General features: G+C 51.2%; 1 protein-coding gene across 4 annotated transcripts in view; it reads right to left on the reverse strand.

Moving 5' to 3' along the window:
- Nucleotides 1-18,491, reverse strand: part of GRIK4 (glutamate ionotropic receptor kainate type subunit 4) — a 416,727-nt gene that overhangs the window by 12,790 nt on the left and 385,446 nt on the right. For 3 of the 4 annotated variants that reach the window (XM_078058853.1, XM_078058852.1, XM_078058851.1), the window contains 5 exons: nucleotides 17,384-17,493; nucleotides 13,770-13,943; nucleotides 9,843-10,008; nucleotides 8,803-9,028; nucleotides 4,766-4,894 (listed from right to left, as the gene is read on the reverse strand). In XM_078058853.1, coding sequence (XP_077914979.1) covers nucleotides 4,766-4,894; nucleotides 8,803-9,028; nucleotides 9,843-10,008; nucleotides 13,770-13,943; nucleotides 17,384-17,493 — 805 coding nt within the window. Of the gene's footprint in view, nucleotides 1-4,765; nucleotides 4,895-7,839; nucleotides 9,029-9,842; nucleotides 10,009-13,769; nucleotides 13,944-17,383; nucleotides 17,494-18,491 lie in introns of those variants that run through there. The other variant, XM_078058856.1, reaches the window with a different exon arrangement.

An 18,491-nucleotide genomic window follows, 5' to 3' on the forward strand; every position in this document is an offset into this window, starting at 1 on the left:
ATTTCCACCCGATTGCCAAAAACATAGCGACTTCTCAGTCATTTGGGGTTTAAATTCAGCTAAATGCAGTGTTTTCTCTGTTCCTGCTTCACCCATGGATGTATTTCAGGTCCGAGGATAGGAAGGAGATTATGTGTCATGGGGGTGGGTCAGGTATCTGGTCTTAATGTGGGATTCCACTTAGATTTCCACTATTTGTGGGGCCTAGGAAAATGCAGGCCTGTCACTGGGGCCTCCCTGCCCTGGGTCCTCATGTCCCATCTCTCATGCCCCCTCTTCACTGTAGCATGACACATTTTTCTGGGGCTTCCCAAACTCCAGAAGCAAGCAAAAATCTCTTTACCTCTTAGAATCCCCAACTAATCTAGGAGTTCTATCTGCTACTGTCTTATGTCCCAGCAGGGCACAAAGCTCCCTCTCAGGGACCCTCCACATCTTTATATACCCTTTTCCTGCTCAGAAGCTCCCTGTTCTGGCCAGGGTGTTATTTATTTATTTATTTTTTAAATCTGGTTTGCAGACTAGGTGGCCTGGGTCTTCTCTTATTTTTCTACTCTCTAAATTCTAGTGCCAGCTTCATGCCAAGCTTCCTTTAAGTATTAGGCTTCTGTATTGCAAAATACTCTTCTGGCAAATCAAAAACCTTGACTTCTAACAACACTGTCTCTGTGAGTTATAAGAACTGTTGGAACTTAAAGTCAATAATTTGATTCTGTGTTCCTCCCGAGGCAAGGACTGTCCCCTGACACCATGAATGCCAGTGACAGCTCAGAATTCCATCCCAGCACCTGCTTTCATCATGCCCCGTCTTAGCCCAGCACCTCTGAAGTCTGGAGCCAACACTCTCCAACTCAGTCCAGGGTGCCGAGACATAGACAATGCTCTGGGATATTTATGGAGCATCTCCCTGGGACACTAATTTTACTTAGAGTTGAGGTGGAAAAAGCATTTTTACATTAAATAAACATGCCTATGTTATGTCATAAGTTGCAAAACTCATGTGTTTTTAGGATAAAACAGAAGACCAAGGATATTCCAAGCATGGTGGGCTGTTTTAGACGATGTTCCCCGGCCCCCAACAGTATAGGCTTAGTGTCTGCTGCTATTAATTCCTTCCACGGAAAAGCTTACAATAGGCCGGTTTGCAGTCCAAATGCCTCCTCCTGGTTTTCAAGGCTCTCAACTCCAACCTCGTCCTACTTATTCAAACCAATTTCTGAATGCAACAGCTTTGCTCTACAACATTCCTAAAACAGTGACTCCTGATAGATGCTTCAAGGTTCAGGCCAAATGTCCCTAAAGTCTTCCCTGACCACTGCTCAGAATTAATCCCTTCCTCCCCTGGGCTTCATAAACACTTTCTTTATGGTTCTCGTAAAGCATTCCTACAGTGCAAGCAGTATTAGTGATGATTTGTGCCTCTCTCTAGGTTCTAAGCCTCTTGAGGATGGGGCCATGTCTTAGTCCTTTTCGTAATCTCAGAGCCTAGCAGAGGGCCTGACATGCACTGGTTTACAATGTATGCTGGATGCAATGGGGCTATGTGAACACTTTCTATGCCACCAGCTGGGGTGTCAGGGTTCCTGCTTGGGAGGCAACAGACATAGGAAGTGGGACCAGTCTGGAGGTCCTTGAGATGACTGCCCACTCCATTCATTCATTCATTCATTCTTTCTTTCTTTCACTGTTCATCCTTACATCAGACACAGATGTGAGATGATAATGCTAGTCAGCAAGATACAAAAATAAATAAGACACAGTCCCTGCATTTGAGTTTTTTATAGTCCATGGGGGACAAATGTCAACAGATGCAAAATAGATGTCATCAGTGTGGATTTTAGAAGAGCTATCTAGTCTCAAGTAGCATGTGATGAGTGAGCATACTTGTGGTTGTGGACACTGTTCAGACCTCTTACTGTGCCTTAATTGCTCCTCGAAGCCTAGATTTGGGAATAAAATTAGTTCTCACTTCCTTTGTGCCAGGCACTTTTGCAGAGGGTTTATTTAACATGATTTATGTCATTTGATCTTCACAATAGCCCTGGGAGCTGACATAATTATTAATCATCATCTCTATTTCTTAGAGAAGGAAACTGAGGCTCAAAGATGTTTTTTAGTGTCTGTAACAAGGCCATTTATGGGGTGGGGTCCATTTGAACTAAGGCCCATGATCCTGAACCCTATCAAAACTGCCCGAGGGAAGAGAGCTATCCTAGTGGCTGATGGTAGAACAAACAGGTAGGCAGGAGAGTAAAAGTCTGATGAGCTCCCTTCTTGGAGGGTGGGAGGAGGGTTGGGGGAAGTCCATTGGACTTCGGGTGACACCGTGAGTAGGAGAGAGCTGATCCAGATGGGGGGCCGTGAGTGACCATGGTAAGGCACCCAGATCATCGTATTTGCCAATTCTGCTGCCCTCCAACTTTTCTCTCTAGGATTAGCAGGATGCATAAACGAACACAAGCAAAGACATACGTGCACAAAAGAGAAGGACCGGCGGCCGGTTTTCGGGATCAGGGATGAAAGGGGGAAACTGGAGACATGGGAGCAACTCAGCAGTGAGCCTCAAGGGGAAATGTGCTCCAAGAGATCAAACAGGCATCCGGTTGACAAAGGCAGGGAAAGCTGGGGAAACCCACAGCTAGTGGGAACAGGAGGGGAGGGAGATCTGGAGCTGGCAGAGCTGGCTGCCGGCTGGGGTGGGGGACACAATGCAGGAGTCTGTGGGGGTCCCTGCACCGCTCTGAGCCCTGGCTCCTGGCCCCCTCCCTCTGGGTTTCAGCCTCCCTCATCCACAGTGTCTCTGTGTCACCACACCCGTTGGGTCAGCTGCTCAGAGGCAGGAACGACTTGACTGAGTGGAGAGCTCGGACTGAAGGCTGCGCAGAAAGGTCACCGAATCAGTTTCACTGGTCCCTTTGCTAATGTGACCCAGGAGAACACAGCCATTGGTAGCTTTTGACAACTACCAGCCAGCAGCTGTAGTCACACATCCCACAAATATTTACTGGGTCCCTACTATGTGCCAGGCTCTGCAGGGGAGGCTAGGGACGTAGAAACAGATGAGACTGGGTCCACGGCTACGGTGCCAAGCAGAGGAGACCAGGAGCTGCAATGTAGTGTGTTGAGTGCTCCGTCCAAAGTCACAGAAGGCACCCAACCCACTGGGGGAGTGGGGGTGGAGGGGGACCAAGGGCTTCCAGGAAGGGAGATACCTGGACATTTCTCCTATTTCACTCATCGGTCAGGGGAAGGACTCAAGGGCCTTCCGCTCTGGGGCCCAGATCCACCTCTCTGTTTCTTCTTCAGATTGCTCCAGATCAAAACCCACCACTGGTTCTCTCCACCTGCTTGGTAAGATGGTGTGCTATCCCACTGCTCTGAAGTTCATTGTAATCACAGAACAACATTAGCCTAAGTTACCTTATCAATAATCTCATTTTATTTTGACTAGTCCAGGCCCAGTCAGATTTAGATTGTTTTCAAGCCATGGGTCTTTTTGCGGGGAGGGGGTGGTGCAGAGCATTTCACTCCCCACACCTTCCCAGTACAAACCCTCTGTGCAGCTCAACTCTCCCCACGGGAATCTCACTCTGCTCCACCCGCACCACATAGAGCCCCGGCCCACAGCACGGATTCCTGCCGCATCTTCCTCGAGGGGCTCATTGTCTGCAATACCCCCCGACCCTCCCTACCTGCTCAGGTCCTGAGCATCCTCAACATCTCCTTCATTCTACCAAATCCACAAAAGTTTTCTGATACCCTCATTTCTTGCTTTTTTTTTTTCCTGAACAGAGTTAGTCTCCTCCACACTTGATCTTTGGGGAGTGGAGGGCCAAGACATGTGTGGCCTCCATGGGTTCCTGTGTGGGAAGGGGCAGCATTTCCTCTAAATTACAAAAGGCCACTAAATTACCCATAGGTCCATATTTCCGAGACCTCTCCTTGCAAGACAGAGACCCACATAGAGACCCTTGGAAATACAAAGTCACTCATTCACTGTCTCATCATGGATAATCACTCACGCTGAGCAGAGAGGGAAGCACATGGTATTATTCATTTCACTCCTCAGCTGCCTTCCTAGGGGATAGTGTGTATAGGTAAATTTGTTATGTATTTTAACAAGGCTGCAATAGATGACTAGGGTGATCATATGATTTATTGTCCAAACCAGGACATTATGAGACTTAAAGAGGGTTCTAAAAATAACTAATAGGCATTAACTGATCGACAACAGATGTAGCCTGGGACTATCCTGGGCAAACCCCCTACAAAAAATCCTGGGTGCTCAGGGACCCTGGACACTCCACAACCACGTATTATCAGTCAGTGACTGCTTTCTATCCAGCGTGATTTAAACTTCATTCGTTTACTCACTCATTCATTCATTCATTCAATAAAATATCCATATGCCAGGCCCTGTGGATAGTCCTGTGAAGAAGGTTAAGTCCTGCTCTCATGAAACATATTCTGGTAGAAGAAATGGGAAGTAGACAAATAAATGAATAGAACATATAGTATCAGGGAGTGATGAGGCCTGACAAGAAAACCAAAGCAGAGCTCAGGTGATGGGAGAGACGGGTGAGGGCAAGGATGGCCTCTCTGGGGGAGCCTCCTCAGCCCAGCCCTCAGCCCAACCCCGCCCAGCCCTAAGTTCCTTCCAAGGCTTGCTCTCGGTGTGTTCCAACGATCATCATCTGGACTCTGGACACCAGAAACAAGCTGCTGTCCTCTAGAGCAGGAGGGGGACGCCCCTGAACCCCCTTACCTTTGGCTCTGTGATCTTCCTCCTTGGGGCACTTGCCGCCTTCCCACCATTTGCGCTTGAGAATTTCTAGGCGGTTGTTCTCCTGCAGCTGGAGAATGGCCAGGTCAAACTCATCCCGGAAAACTGAACCTGTGGGGTCACAGGAGAGCCCAGAACACAGGGTGTAAGTGCCTGTTATGCGTCACTCCGCTCCTTTCCCCGGCACACCGGGGTGCGCCACTCTGCCCACTTCACCTCAGGAGGAGAGGGACAGACGTGGCAGGGGTCCCTACAGGAGCACGGCTCTCCGCCTGGCTGGTTCTGAGGACCCTCCACAGAGAGGAGGGAGTTCCGGCTGTACGCAGGGCACTCGGGCCTTTCTACTTGCCTTCTCTCTCCACTGACGCCATGTTCAGCCCCCCGCCGAGAACCCAGTGACGCTCAAGTGACAGCTTGACCTTCCAGGCACCCGTGGAGCCCCACTTCCCCACCACTTTCTACTGAGGTTAACCGACCTGCCCACGGACACTCGGGAAGCTGGTCACGAGGCCTCCCATCCGCCTCCGAGAGGCCAAGGTGGGAAACCTGTGACACCTCTCGCTCGGCCAGCGGTCTGTCTTCTACTTGATCTAAATTCATTTCCCAGGCACTTGTAACTCTTGCTACATTACACCTGAACAACTGTTTACCCAGAGCACCCCCAGTGAGAGAAGAGCCACCCCAGAGAGTGACGGAAGCCACCTCTCCACCATCCGTGTGCAGAAGCCAGTCACGGGCAGCTCCAACCTTCCCACCTGCTCGCTCAGTGTCGTCGACGGCCCCCCGTCCCCATCCATCACCCTGTGCACACCGCTCCTCCCTCCCTCCTCAGACAGAAGGCTTCTGTTCAGGGCAGTTCTTTTTTAATTTTTCTAATGGAATATGGTCAAGGAGCTTTGGTTCTGGAATTTAGGTTTAATCACAAAAGTAGGCTTAAATGAAACCATGGAAAGCTCAATGCCTCAGCACAGGCTGAGGCCAGAGATCATAAAGAAAAAGCTGCCAAGAGGCTGGAAACCAACTAAGCTGCTCAGTTTTCTTGCTCAAGCTCTGTGAAGGCCTGATGTGGACAGATGCCTCAGGGGAAAAGGCTACGGTGAAGGGTTCAGGCAGAAGCTTGGAACAAATAGATCTCAAACTTTAATATGCATGGGAATGACCTGGGGATCTGGTTGACCTGCACTCTGATTCCATGGGTCTGGGATGGGGCCTGAGATGGTTCATTTCTTTCTTTCTTTTTAAATATTTTACTTATTTATTTGAAAGAATGAGCGAGAGAGAGAGAGAGAGCATGAGTGGGGTGAGGGGCAGAGGCAGAAGCAGACTCTCTGCTAAGTAGGGAGCCCGATGCAGGGATCGATCCCGGGACCCCAGAGCCGAAGACAGATGCTTAACTGACTAAGTCACCCAGGCGCCCTCTGATTGTGCATTTCTAACAAGCTCCAAGGGGATGGCCTGCCGCTCAGCCATAGACTGCACTTTGACAGGTCAGGGACTAGATCAGCTCCCAGATCTCTTTGGACTCTGACAGCCCATGACTCCACAGAGGAAAGCTTCCCTACTGGAGATACAACTACGCCTGGGCATGCACACCCCCAAGCCTGCGGCGTAGAATGTGTCTATGCAAGCAATGTGGGCCAACATCAAGAGCGCCTCATGTATATAGGTACTCAATACACATGTGCGGTGGACGGCTACTTGAACTTACAGATGGTGCTAGGTGGGGAGACTAATGAACATTCCAGGTTTACAGACAACTGTCCAGCCCAGCCAGGCATTTCAAGCAGTTTTCAAGACATTTTCAACCCAACCTCAACAGCACCTAAGGGGCCCCCTGAAAAGATTATTCGGTTTGCCCCATGTTTGCCTGCTTTGCCCGTAAACCACTTGACTCATTTCCCATCTCATTCCTTGTTCTGTTTCTCTTAATTTTCTTGGGTCCAAGCACATTACTTATTCTCTGGTTATGTCCTTATCCCCTCCCCCTCCCACTTAAAAATGATACACATGCTGTCGTCTTTCCTGGATGTAACCTCAGCTGGATATAAATTCTGTCTCATCAATGGATTGTGTGATGCTCTTCCCAGCCTGAGCTGAGAACCTGGACAAGCTCACAGCTCACTTTCCCACCTATTCTCTTATTGAACCAGTGGGACCCTCTGGCAACATGGTCTGGAAAGTGAAGCACTGAATCTGGAGACAGGCAGTCTAGGCTCAAACCCAGCTCCTCTACTTACTGTGTGACCTTGGACAAGTAAGTTGTCCCCTCTGAATCTCTGTACTCTCCTCTAGGGTGAGAAGGACCACATCTACCTCGCAGGTGGGCTGACATGTGAAAAACAGCAACATGCCAGATACAGAAGAAATGTATTTCCTTCCCTTTTTCCTTCGTTATTGATAAAAATTTCTAGAGTTGGTCTGCTTTGTGTCAACTCTCTACAGGTTTGTTCCAGGAAAACTTTTGAAGCATTTGAGATTTCAATTAAATTTCTTAAATTGCTGGATCCTGATCAAGGTGCATCTTAAAAGTTTATTTTGTGGTTCACTCCACCATCTTGAAACAAAATAGAAGCCAATAAATTTCTCAAAGAGGCCCATAATCTGTATATTAACAAATATCAATGAAATATGGTAAGAGAGTATGTGGGTTTACAAGTGCCCGGAGTGAGGGCTCTGGTTTATACAACTGCTGGTGTCAGAATTCATTGAGCTCAAGAAGGAACTGTATCATTGTCTATGCTCATTGGCTTGGCTTCCCACCCATCTTTAAGAAGTCATCTGCTTTTATCAGATAACATAGGGGATTAGGGAGAAGATGGGGAGGGCACTCATGTTCCCCACAAGCAGGCTAAGTGGGAGATGCTGTGGTAAGGCACCTGACTGGATTATTAGGTTTACCCCTTAATTACCCCATGAGGCAGGTATTAGAAACCTAATTTTACAGATGGAATAACTGAGACTCAGAGAGCTTAAATGATCTGAGGTCCCACAGCCTGGAACCGGGTGCATTCCCAGGTCTGCCTGACTCCAAACCCATGCTTTTCACACTCCACAGGTATAGTGAATCCAATAGAGTTCTGGGTTAGGTAAAGATCAAGAGAAGGAGTGTGTTAGATAACAGCAAAGATGTCCATGCTTTCCCCACATGGTCTGATGGCCTCAGTTGCTGCTTCCCCCCCGCTGCCTTGTACAGGATAAACTTGTAGAAGAACAGTGTTGAGTGAGGACAGCCCTATACAATGTGGCTCTCCACGGTGGGTGGGGGAAGTGTGTATGTGCCAAGCACCCAAGGAATATTTTCAGATTCCCTCGCCAATCCAAAAAGCAGTTCAATATGCTTCCCCTCACCTTCCTTTTGGGGAAGGCCCAAAGTGTGAATATCCTTTAGAAAGCACAGCTGGGAGACCTTTCTGGAAGCCAAACATCCTTACCATGCTATAACAGCCAGGAAGGTACACAGCCAGATAAATACTGAGTTCTACTCCTTCTTCTCAATGACCTATGCTGATTTGGAGTAGATGGGTCCGTGAGACCCACAAATGATCTGAAAACCACTTTATCTCATCATGTCAGTCTCCTTTTGTAATAAGCCTTTCACCAGGGACAGTAATAGCAAAATTAGTTAAGTTTGACCGTCTCTTCCGTCTCCTTCCCACTGCTAGTAGAGAGGTCCATCAACAGAGAAAGGGCCAAAAGGCAGGAAGCAGAAGAGGGGAGAACAAAAGCCCTGAAGAATCCACCAAGGGCATCAAGATGCCCTTGAGTAATTAATCAGCTAATAACTAATCAAGTCACCCTTCCATAATTAAAGATTGAGAATGGGATCGCTGATCAGTAGAAGTATGTGGATTTGCTTGTTTTTTGTTTTTTGTTTTTTAACCTGGAGAATGCCCACCTAAAGTCACTGTTAACTGGTTCTAGAACAGGGTTGTCGAATTCAGTGCTGCATTCAGTGGTCCTAGCTACTCTGACCCTGCCTGGATGGTGCTACCCAAAGGGGCTGTCCCTCTCCTGCATACCGACTGGCATGCCAATCCCATAGCCCTTGGTGTCCAGCAGGCCCCCAATCTGAGTGAGGTTGCAGTTTCGCTGCCGGTAGTACTCATTCATGGTGGATTCCAGAAGGAAGGCGTAGTTGGAATTCAACACCCTGGCGATTCCCTCCTCGGTGCTCTTCACAAACACACTAGGCTGCTTAGAATACATGTAATTCCACATGCGTTGGTAGGTCTGATAGCGGGAATTCTGGGAAAAGAACGCAAGGAAGCAGGGTTAGAACAAGAGAAGGGAAATGTTGGCATTAAAAGGGAGGGAATCAAAGTGGACCTGAAAATCCTGGCCCTTTTGTTACTCAATCCCCTCATTATTTTCAATATAGCCTTTTCCCTTCCGTCTCTCAATGGCCACTGTATCATGGCAGGAGGAGGGGGCTGTGCCTTTGATATCTTTCACAGGAAGGCAAGGAAAGAACAGGGCCCTAAGGCACTGTAAACTCTGCCTAGTGGTTTGATAATCGGTTTTGCCCCATCTACCCTAGAGAAGTCTTCCACTGCCAACCTCTGGCTTCTGGCAGAATGAAGAATGGAAATTCTGGTTGTGTCCTTCGCTGTCCTTTAGGTTGGAGGCAGTGAACTCCAAGCCCTGGCCTCTATTTTTACAAACAATAAGAAGACTGAGAGCATTTGGCCGGGGGGGGGGGGGGCGGGGGGGGCTGTGGGGAGAGGGGAGGTGTGTGTGTCTATCCACACCTGTGGTTCTGCATGATGCCTTTAGTGGTTGTGGTGCCAACAGGAACTGAGGCTTGTATGGAAAACAGAAAACTGAACGCCTTGGACTTGTTTCATGTGAAAATGGACGTCTTGGGTAGTAGGTTGGTTAGATACCTATTAACTCCAGGGTACTTTGTAGAGCAGGGGATAAATGAGCCCCAAGTGAACCTCCAAGCTAGATGTTCAAAAGAGATAATGGGATGAAGATTGATGTTTTTATCTTTAGAGGACAAACATCTCAACTTTATTCTGCCCAATTCCCCATGTTGGTGAGCAGCCCAATGGTTTACTTGGAAGAAGGTCATGCTGGAGCCTCCGTGAATTGTGCCATACTCAATGGCGGTCTGGTCAGCCAGGTCATCCACTGACTCAATGGGCACATCCATGCGCTGCACAGTCAAGAAGGCTGCCAGGTTGGCCGTGTAGGATGAGATGATGATCAGCGTGAATGCCCACCTATGTAGGAAAAGACCAGGAAATCATCATTACCCGGGTACCCCCAGGAGTTTTAGCCCCTATCCCCAGTCCTGCAGCGACACAGGAAAGACCAGGTGTCCCTCTTAGGAAGGAGCTCCCAGCTCCATGGGGGAAGAGAGAGGAGGCAGGGCATATGATGTCAACAGAAATAAACAGAGTTTGTGAGCCTTGCTTGAAAGAAGACCATTAATTTTTTTTCTCATTTCTTAAAAGAGGTGATTATTGGGTTGCTATTCAAAAGAGGTATGTCCATGCACATGAGACCATCTCGGAGACCATGAAGAATGAGCTAGTGAATGAGTTAAGGGTGACAGCTCTGAGGGCTCTGTTTAGAGCTGGGGCTGGGTGGCTGCCCCTGTCTTCTCATGATGCTGCCAACCATCAGATGTGCATCGCCATGTACTGAGCACCTGCCATGAACCACACACACCATCTCACGTACTCCCTACAACTAAGGGAGGTAAAATTCTTATCCCAATTTTGCTGACGAGGAAACGGAGGCTCAGAGAAGCAAAGGAACTTGCCAAGTAACACACAGATAAATCCATATTTTAAATCCAGTTTTACCAACAAGAAACTCTTTAAGATTAACCGGTGACAAGCACCTTTGAACTGCTGAGAAGTTGGAATTAGAAACTAATCTTGTGGGCACCTGGGTGGCTCAGTCTGTTAAGCATCTGCCTTCGGCTCAGGTCATGATCTCAGGGTCCTGGGATCCAGTTCTGCACTGGGCTCCCTGCTCAGTGGGGAGCCTGCTTCTCCCTCTGCCCCTCCCCCCTGCTCATGCGTGCATTCTCTCTCTCTCTCTCTCCCTCCCTCAAATAAATAAATAAAATCTAAAAAAAGCAAAAAAAAAAGAAACTACTCTTGCAATGGGCAAGCTATTTCAAAATAGGAGAGTACTTTATTGGGTAGTGCGAACTCATTTAAAATGAGAATAATTTTGCAACTCAGGCAGTATCCATGCTTAAAGCCATTACAACTAGTTTGTTCACTTAAGTAGGTTAAATAAGCCTTCTACCATCTGGTCAGCAGTGTGGATCTGCATCCCAGTCCATTTGTTTATAGGGGTTCAAAGACACATCCAAGCATAATTGAGGTTGGATAATCACAAATTCTGAAACAGTGGTGTCTGAATTAATGAGGCATTCCTCATTATGAAGACATTGTCAACTAAAGCATAGCGTTTGCCACAAGATTCAGAGGCCGGCGGCTTCCAGGGGATTTTTCAGAGCAGGAAGTCCCATTGTCTCCTTTACCACTGTGTCCAAGGACTCCCATGGGCTGCCTCCCAGGTGGGAAGTGACAGGGCCATCTACCAGCTCAATGGGTAGCTCCATATGCCAGACCACCAGGGAGGTGACCTGGTTTTACTTCTGGCCTTGTTGCACTCCACCTGTGAGACCTTGGGGGGAAAGCCACATACCTCCTCCGAGCTCATCTGCTCGGGGATCATAATGTCTGCTCTGCCTGTCTTCAGAGAATTGTGAGATCAAATGAGATAGTATGTCACTGGTGACTAATACTCTGTAAAGGACCAGATGAATGTGAGATATAGAGAAATGGAGAGATAGACCCTCCCACTGAATATGGGATGAAAAGCATCTGGCCACCTTCCCTATTTGGGACCTGTAAGTGCCAGGTGTCCTTCCGTCCTTAAGACCTGCTTTCCCTGCTCCTGCTTCAGCTCATACACTCTGCTGGAAGTTCTTTCTCGTGACCATCCAGTAGGGGCCGGGGAGGCAAGGTGAGCCATCTCCACGCTGAGGCCAGGATTCTAAAGCGGCTTAGCTACCCTGGCTAGTGCTGTGGGTTCATGAGCCCTGGGTGTGGAGCCCCGGCCTCTGTCCCACCCTGGGTGGCCGTGTGGTGCTTTCTACCACTGGTCACAAAGGAACGGCTCAGAGAGCCAAGTAGCTCAGGGCAAGCCTATCGTCTCTGCTGAGAAAGCGAATCACACCCTCTTTCCCGAGGGGTCAGTGGAGCCCTGCTCCAGTCTGAAAGGCTGCCATTCATGTTGGCAACGTGGCATTTTCCGTCATTTGCTCTGGGAGAGGAATCTAAGGCAGGCCGCCATGGCCCTCTCTTCGGATCTCCCACTCCTTCAGGGAGCTGACCAAACGGAGGCTTTGATTTGATAATGGAGAACTCCGAGAGGCAGAGGGGCTCCCTAACAACTCAAGGGCCCCCCTCCCACACACATAAGGGACCCCCCCCAGGACAGCTATTTAAAGTACTGCTGAGCCAGTGGGCCAAGGCGGAGCAGCCTGCGGGACAGGTGGCCCTCCCTGGCTCTCAGGCAGACATTCCTGTGGAGGAGGGAATTCCTGGGGGTTGGGGAGCTGACAGGTGGATGAAGCAGACAATGGGGCCCTCCATGCAATGCATAGAAACACCACCCTCTGGAAGGAAAATCCCCAGGTAGAAAGAGATCAGAGTCTGTGGCTGACTTCTGCTCATTTGTACAGCTTCTGTCCAGATCTCCAGGATTTTGAGGGAACTCTGTGATTTTCCCTGCCAAGACCGTCCCTTTTTCTGAGGAACGTTAAAACCCAGTCCTTCCCATTGATCTATGTGGTGATTTCTGGGCACTATCTGGTAATGGGTGAGCACCTCGCCCAGAAGTCTTAAATCCTACTGTATTTATCATTTATCAGAGAAAACAAAAACCCCAGCTGGGTAGGGGTCACTGTCCCAGCTGCGTTTTTACCTTCCCATCAGTCCCAGTCCAGTGTCCCTCTGGTAACTGTCCAGACACTGGTGCCCAAGGTGGAAACACCACTTCTCCTTTCTCCTTTGGCTTACACAGGCTGAGAAGAGGGGAGAGAACCAAGGCTGTAAGTCCTATAGGCTGGGACAGCCAAACCCACAGTGGGTTTTTAAGCGAGGCTGGGGAGCTGGGATTCTGCAAGCTTTGCCTCTGTCTGCTATATCCATATACAACACGTGTATGTGTGTGTGGGTTTCATTTCTCCCCATAATGGTCTAACAGCAATGATGAGTCCACATATTTATGTAGCACTTTCGAGTTTTCAGATTGCTTTCCCACACATCGAATCGTTCAACCGTATTCTTTTTGCCCTGGGTGAGCCAAGAGGAGAAGGGAGCTGCAGCCGGAGGCTGGCTGGCTGCCCACGTGGACGGCTCCGGAGCTCCTGTCCAACTCTGAGCCGCAAGAGCCTGCCTTTGCCCACACCTGCTGAGGTGGACAGCTTCGGCAAGGACCCAGAGCCAGGCCCAGGGGGACGGAGTTCAAGGAAGCTGGCAGAGGGGACCAGATGTGACTGCAGCCGGCTTTCCATTCTTCCAGCAGGCACTTCCTGCGGAACACTCCGATTTGCATAAATCTGCATAGGCCTTGGCAGACGGGCCGCTCAACCTCAGGTCATTTTCAGGTCAGGAAGTTATAATGGCTTCGTTGTGTGCCTGCAAGGCTGTTTTCTGCATCCCCTTCCTGCCCTGGCTCCCTCCCCTCTGTCTCCAGACCTCCGAGGCAGAGGGAAAGGGGAAGAGGAAAAGATGGTACAAAGTGTGCCCAAGCCAGGGCTCCCAAGACAGTGCTCCCAAGCCTTCTGGAGTTGGCGGAATGCAGCCCAGTTCCCTGCTAGTCTGTTTTGGAAGGGAGAATTCTCTGTGAGCTTCCTGCCTACCCACAGCCAGAGCAGGGCTTACCTGAGGACCCCCTTGGGGTCCCTCCCCACCCCCACCGGGCCTGGCCCCTCCTCTGCCCCCGATCTTACCAGACACCACTGACACAGCGGGTGGATAAGGCTCGGGGAGCGATGGTGGAGCCCTGCTGCATGAAGCCCCCAACGGGAAACCAGAGGCTGTTGCCAAGGGAGTACTGGTTCACCAGGAGGTTGCACCGGCCCTGGGCGCATGGGTGGGGGCTGTACCACTCGTAGGGGGTCAACCTGTAGGAGAAAAGGAGCACAGACCAGTGCCAGGGAGGGTGGGTGTGACGGAACATGCTGGGGACAGTGGGAGGGGCTCTCCTTTCTGGCCTCACCTCTGTACTTCAGTCCCTGGCCTGTGGCTTTGGCTGGACCGGGATCTTCCCAACCAAAAACCGAGGGGCTTGGACTACGTTGGCTGTGTTTGTACTGCTTTTCTTTAATTAAAAAAACATTTTTATTTTTTTAAAATAAACCATGATGTGGAACTCCAAACACGAAACAGATAAAAGTGCAGGTCCCTGACTAGAAGCTGGGCGTGGCAGGAGGGGATGGCTGGGAAGTGGGGTGTTCTGCCACCCCCAGCCCCCTAAACTGGTCACGGAGGGACCCGAGGGCCCCACAGAGCCAGTGTGAAAACCCTCAGCCTAGAACAGTGGTTCTCAGATGAGAGCCTACATCAGAATCACCAAGAAGGTTTGTTAAAACACAGACTGTTGGGCTCAACGCCCAAAGATTCCGATTCAGGGAGTCTGGGTGCCAACTAAGAATCTGTAGGCTCTTGGGTCACGTTGACGCCCCTGGCCCACACTGAGCAACCCTGACCTAGACAGTCCCTCGGGCTGTGGGTCTCAGCCCTGTTCTGTGTCAGACTCACCTGGGAGCTTTCACAGAAACACCGATGACGAGATGCCACTCCCAGAGGTTCTGATTTCATCTGTCCAGCTGGGGCCTGGGCAACCGTGCTTTCTTAAGGCTCCGCGGGTGAGTGTGATGGGCACCCAGGATTGAGAAGGGCTGCTCTAAGCTCCCTGCCCCTCCCTCCCGCCGCACTCTCCGATGTCCAGAAGGCCCTTTCTTCCCGCCCACCAGACACACGCCTTCCATCCTCGGATCCGTGGCCCCGGCCCGTCTCCCACGCAAAGCCTCCCGGCTCTGCCGAGACGGATGCATATGGGTGTGTGCCGAGCAGGGCAGGCACTGTGCGCTCACGGGCTCCCCGGGTGCTGTTCTCATCACCGGCCTTCCCGTCCCTCCCCTCGGCCTAGCCTGCTTGTTGTTCTGCCGTGGCTCACCCACATGGCCACCGCCCCTCTAGATCCTGAATAGGACGCCAGTGTGTCATCGTTGGCCCGTGTCCCGAGATGTGCTCCTTCTCCCCGTGGCCTACGGAGCTGGCTTGTCCTCGGTGGTTTCCAAGCCCACAGGCTATTGGAAGTGGGCTTCAGAGATACACATTCCCTGTCCCTAGAGGTGCTGAGAGGATCGGACCTGGGAATTCACATTTTTAAAGACTCCCTGTGTGACTCTGACATCAGCCGGCTTGGGAATGGCTGCCTTAGATTAGTGGTTTCCAAATAGCTTTCCCCCTCCAAAATCTCACCCAGAAGTACAATACGTCAAGAGATAAAAGTGGAGCTGGTCTGCACGAAGAGGAGTTGAGGCCTCAGAGCCCAGCCTCTTCGCCAGCCCTCCAAAGTCTCTGGCACCTCCCAGGAGCCTTCATGCCCCATGGAACCCTGTTTGAAAACTAGTACCTACCTAAGGTAGGTAAATTAGCCTAGGTTCATGCATTATATATATATATATATATATATATATATATATATATATATGATATAACATAGATATAGATATATATGGGGGTATTTTTTTTGATAATCCTTTTGTTAATGCTGGATCCTGGGGGCAGTTTGCGTGTGCGTGTGTGTGCATGTGTGTGTGCAGGGTAGGGAAGAGGGGCTGTTTAAGCCCCCGGGGCTGGTTGAAAAGCCTCAGGCTGTGGCAGGCCTGGTAAAGCAGGCTTGTGTGTCTGTGTATCTAGTAACGAAGCCCTCCGACCACTTCCAGGGCCCCCGAGGTCCCCTGAGAGCTGGGCTAGCTGCACACGGGGGCCCAGTCAAAGGGCGCCAGAGTGCATTCCAGAGCCCGGAGCCAGGGCTCAGCACACAGCTTCCCGAGTGCAGCCGCAGACAGCGTGGTGAAGTGGAGAGGGGACGTGTCATCCAGCGCGCCAGCCTCCTGCCACGTCTCGCCCATTGTCACTGACAACAGATACTTGGCCGTGGCAATACCTCCAGGCCCGAGGGGGGTACGTGGCACCCGAGAGAAACACATAGCAGCCTTTTGAAGACCATCAGCTTGTAAGCCAGGCCTTCGGCTGTTTGGCTGGATCTCATGGGCTCAGGCTGACTTTCCTGAACTTGGCTTTGATCTCCACTGGAAGAGGCACAGACCAGGTGAGACAATGCTCCCTGGGCAGGCTGGGAGCTGCCCTGGGGGTTGGGCACTCTGGGGTTCCCTGGGGTTCCGTGTTCTAACTCGAGGGAGCACATGTTCTCTTTGAACCGCTGAGCAGACATGCTCGGGGGGAAGACCTCGCCCCGCAGAGGTGGGACATACACCGGAATCATCTGGTCCTGCCACTGTGGCCCCGAGGCAAAGGAGACCACTACGGAGACAGCTGGAACAGTCTCCACTAGCATTCTTGAAGCTCATCCTGTGGTTCTCTGCTCCTGAGTAACAGCCCTTTTTGGTCCTCCGTTATGGTCAGCTGAGCACTGAGCAGAGAGCGGGGATTCTGAATGAGTGAGCCCTGAGCCGCTGGGCTTGTTCTGCTTCTGGGTAGTAAGCTGGCTCTCCCGAAGCCCAGGCTGATCCAATGGCCCAGGCTCTGAGAGCAACAACCCTCTCTGTCCACATTCATGGGAGGCCTCAGCCATGGGACGCCCTCAGGTTCTTCTGTAGGCCCAGGGACAGTTTCTGTTTCCAGGGGAAGCGGAGGGCCTAATTGTCCCCAACCCCTGATCTGGACCAGTTGTTGCAACTCAACACTACTTGCAAATGCCTCTCTCCATCCCGCCTTCCTGTCGTATGCCATCCTCCACAGCTCTCATTCAACAAGGCAGCTGTATTTTCACTGGCAGATCCAGGCTGGGGAAGGGCCAGGCCCTCTTCAGAGGAAACCTTCTCCCTCGCCCATGCCCTGAGGCCTCCGGTCCCCCCCGCTCTGGTTCTTGTCATTCAGCACTCTGTGGCAGATCCTGGCAAGGTCTGATGCCAGGGCAGGCAAACGCATAGTGCTTAATCAGAGTAATCTTCCTGTCACCTTCCCCACCCCCCACCCCCCGTCCTCTATCTCCTAAGGCCCCCACACAAACAGGGGGCCTAGAGCCGGGGGAATGGGAGGGGGGAGAGGCAAGAGTACAGAAGACAATTCAGACAAGCTGGCTTGTCTGCACTCTGCAAGGTAAGGAAGGTGTGCATAGGTGGGGGGATGGGTAGTGCCAGGTGGACAGCAGGGCAGAGAGCAGGTCAGGTCCCAACTCCCTCTCCCACCCCTCCAGTGTGGCCCCAAGGTCTTCTGACCCCGTCCCTCCCACTCGCCACCCCTCCCATGCAGTTCTCAGAGGTGGACGCGAGGTGGCGGTGCGAGGACAGGGAAGGGGCGAGGAGCTTACCGAGCCACTAGGAAGAGGACGCAGCTGACGGCCAGATAGGCTAGAAGCATGAAGAGCCAGACTCCTGGAGAAAATGGGTCCAGGAAGGAGAAATAGCCAGGTTTGCGTCCCTGGAAATGAAGACAAAACCAGATTCACTGTACCTGGTCGGTCAGGATGGCCCCTGGGCAGGGTGGGGCAGGCCAGAGTAGGTGTGGGGGGTGCAGGTCTGGCCCCAGACGGCCCTGCCCCCCCGGGGTCCTGGGTGACTGGTTTAAATGGCACTGGGGCCCAAGGTGTAGAGGGGCCGCTCCGACACCTAGCCAGCCCTGATCTCAGCAGACCAAACAAAGGGACAGCTGGGGCCACGTCACTTCCTAGGTTGACGGAGGCTTTGTGCTGAGCAAAGGGAACAGGTCTCAGCGTCCCTCATGTACTGCCCTGTGTCCCCCCCCCACCTCCCGGGGACGGCATGGTGGGCTCAGAGGCACCTTAGAGCCCCTGGTGTCCGCAGCGCTGGAGTTGGACAGCACCCCTCTTTGACGCTCCTGTCTTTCTCATGAGGATGCTAATGTAAGGCACCTTGGTTTTTTGTTTGCAGGGTGATCTGACGCACAGTGAGATTTCTCACGTTAACCTCAAAACGGTGCCGTGAGGCAGGTTATGATTTTCATTTTACTAGTGAAGAAACCAAAAGCCCAGGGCAGTTGAGAGATGTGGGTCCAAGGTCGCATAGCTAGTAAGTGGGAGAGCTGGGACTCAAATGCACGTCTTCTGATACCAAGCTCAGGGCTCAGGTACCATCATGCTGTGGGGAGACATGGTCTGTCCCCAGCCCAGGGGTGTGCCTGGCCAGAGTCACGGGAGCCAAAGGGTGGGGCCAGGAACAGAAACCGAGGCACCAAGCCCCCAGACGTTTTCTGGAGGAAAGTGAAACGGAATGAGCAGGATGGAGTTCATTGATCCCCTCTGTCTGTCGCTGTGTGGTCTTGAGCAAGTGCACGCCCTTCTCTGGCCTTGGTTGGAGCCCCTTTAGATCAAAGGGACCACACCGCTGTCTTATCACAGACAGCTCTCATACCACCTGCCTGTTTACCCTGCCGTGTTCGCTCATTCTATATTCGTTACT

This window comes from Halichoerus grypus, chromosome 11 (assembly GCF_964656455.1).
Source record: "Halichoerus grypus chromosome 11, mHalGry1.hap1.1, whole genome shotgun sequence".
Lineage (NCBI taxonomy): Eukaryota > Metazoa > Chordata > Mammalia > Carnivora > Phocidae > Halichoerus > Halichoerus grypus.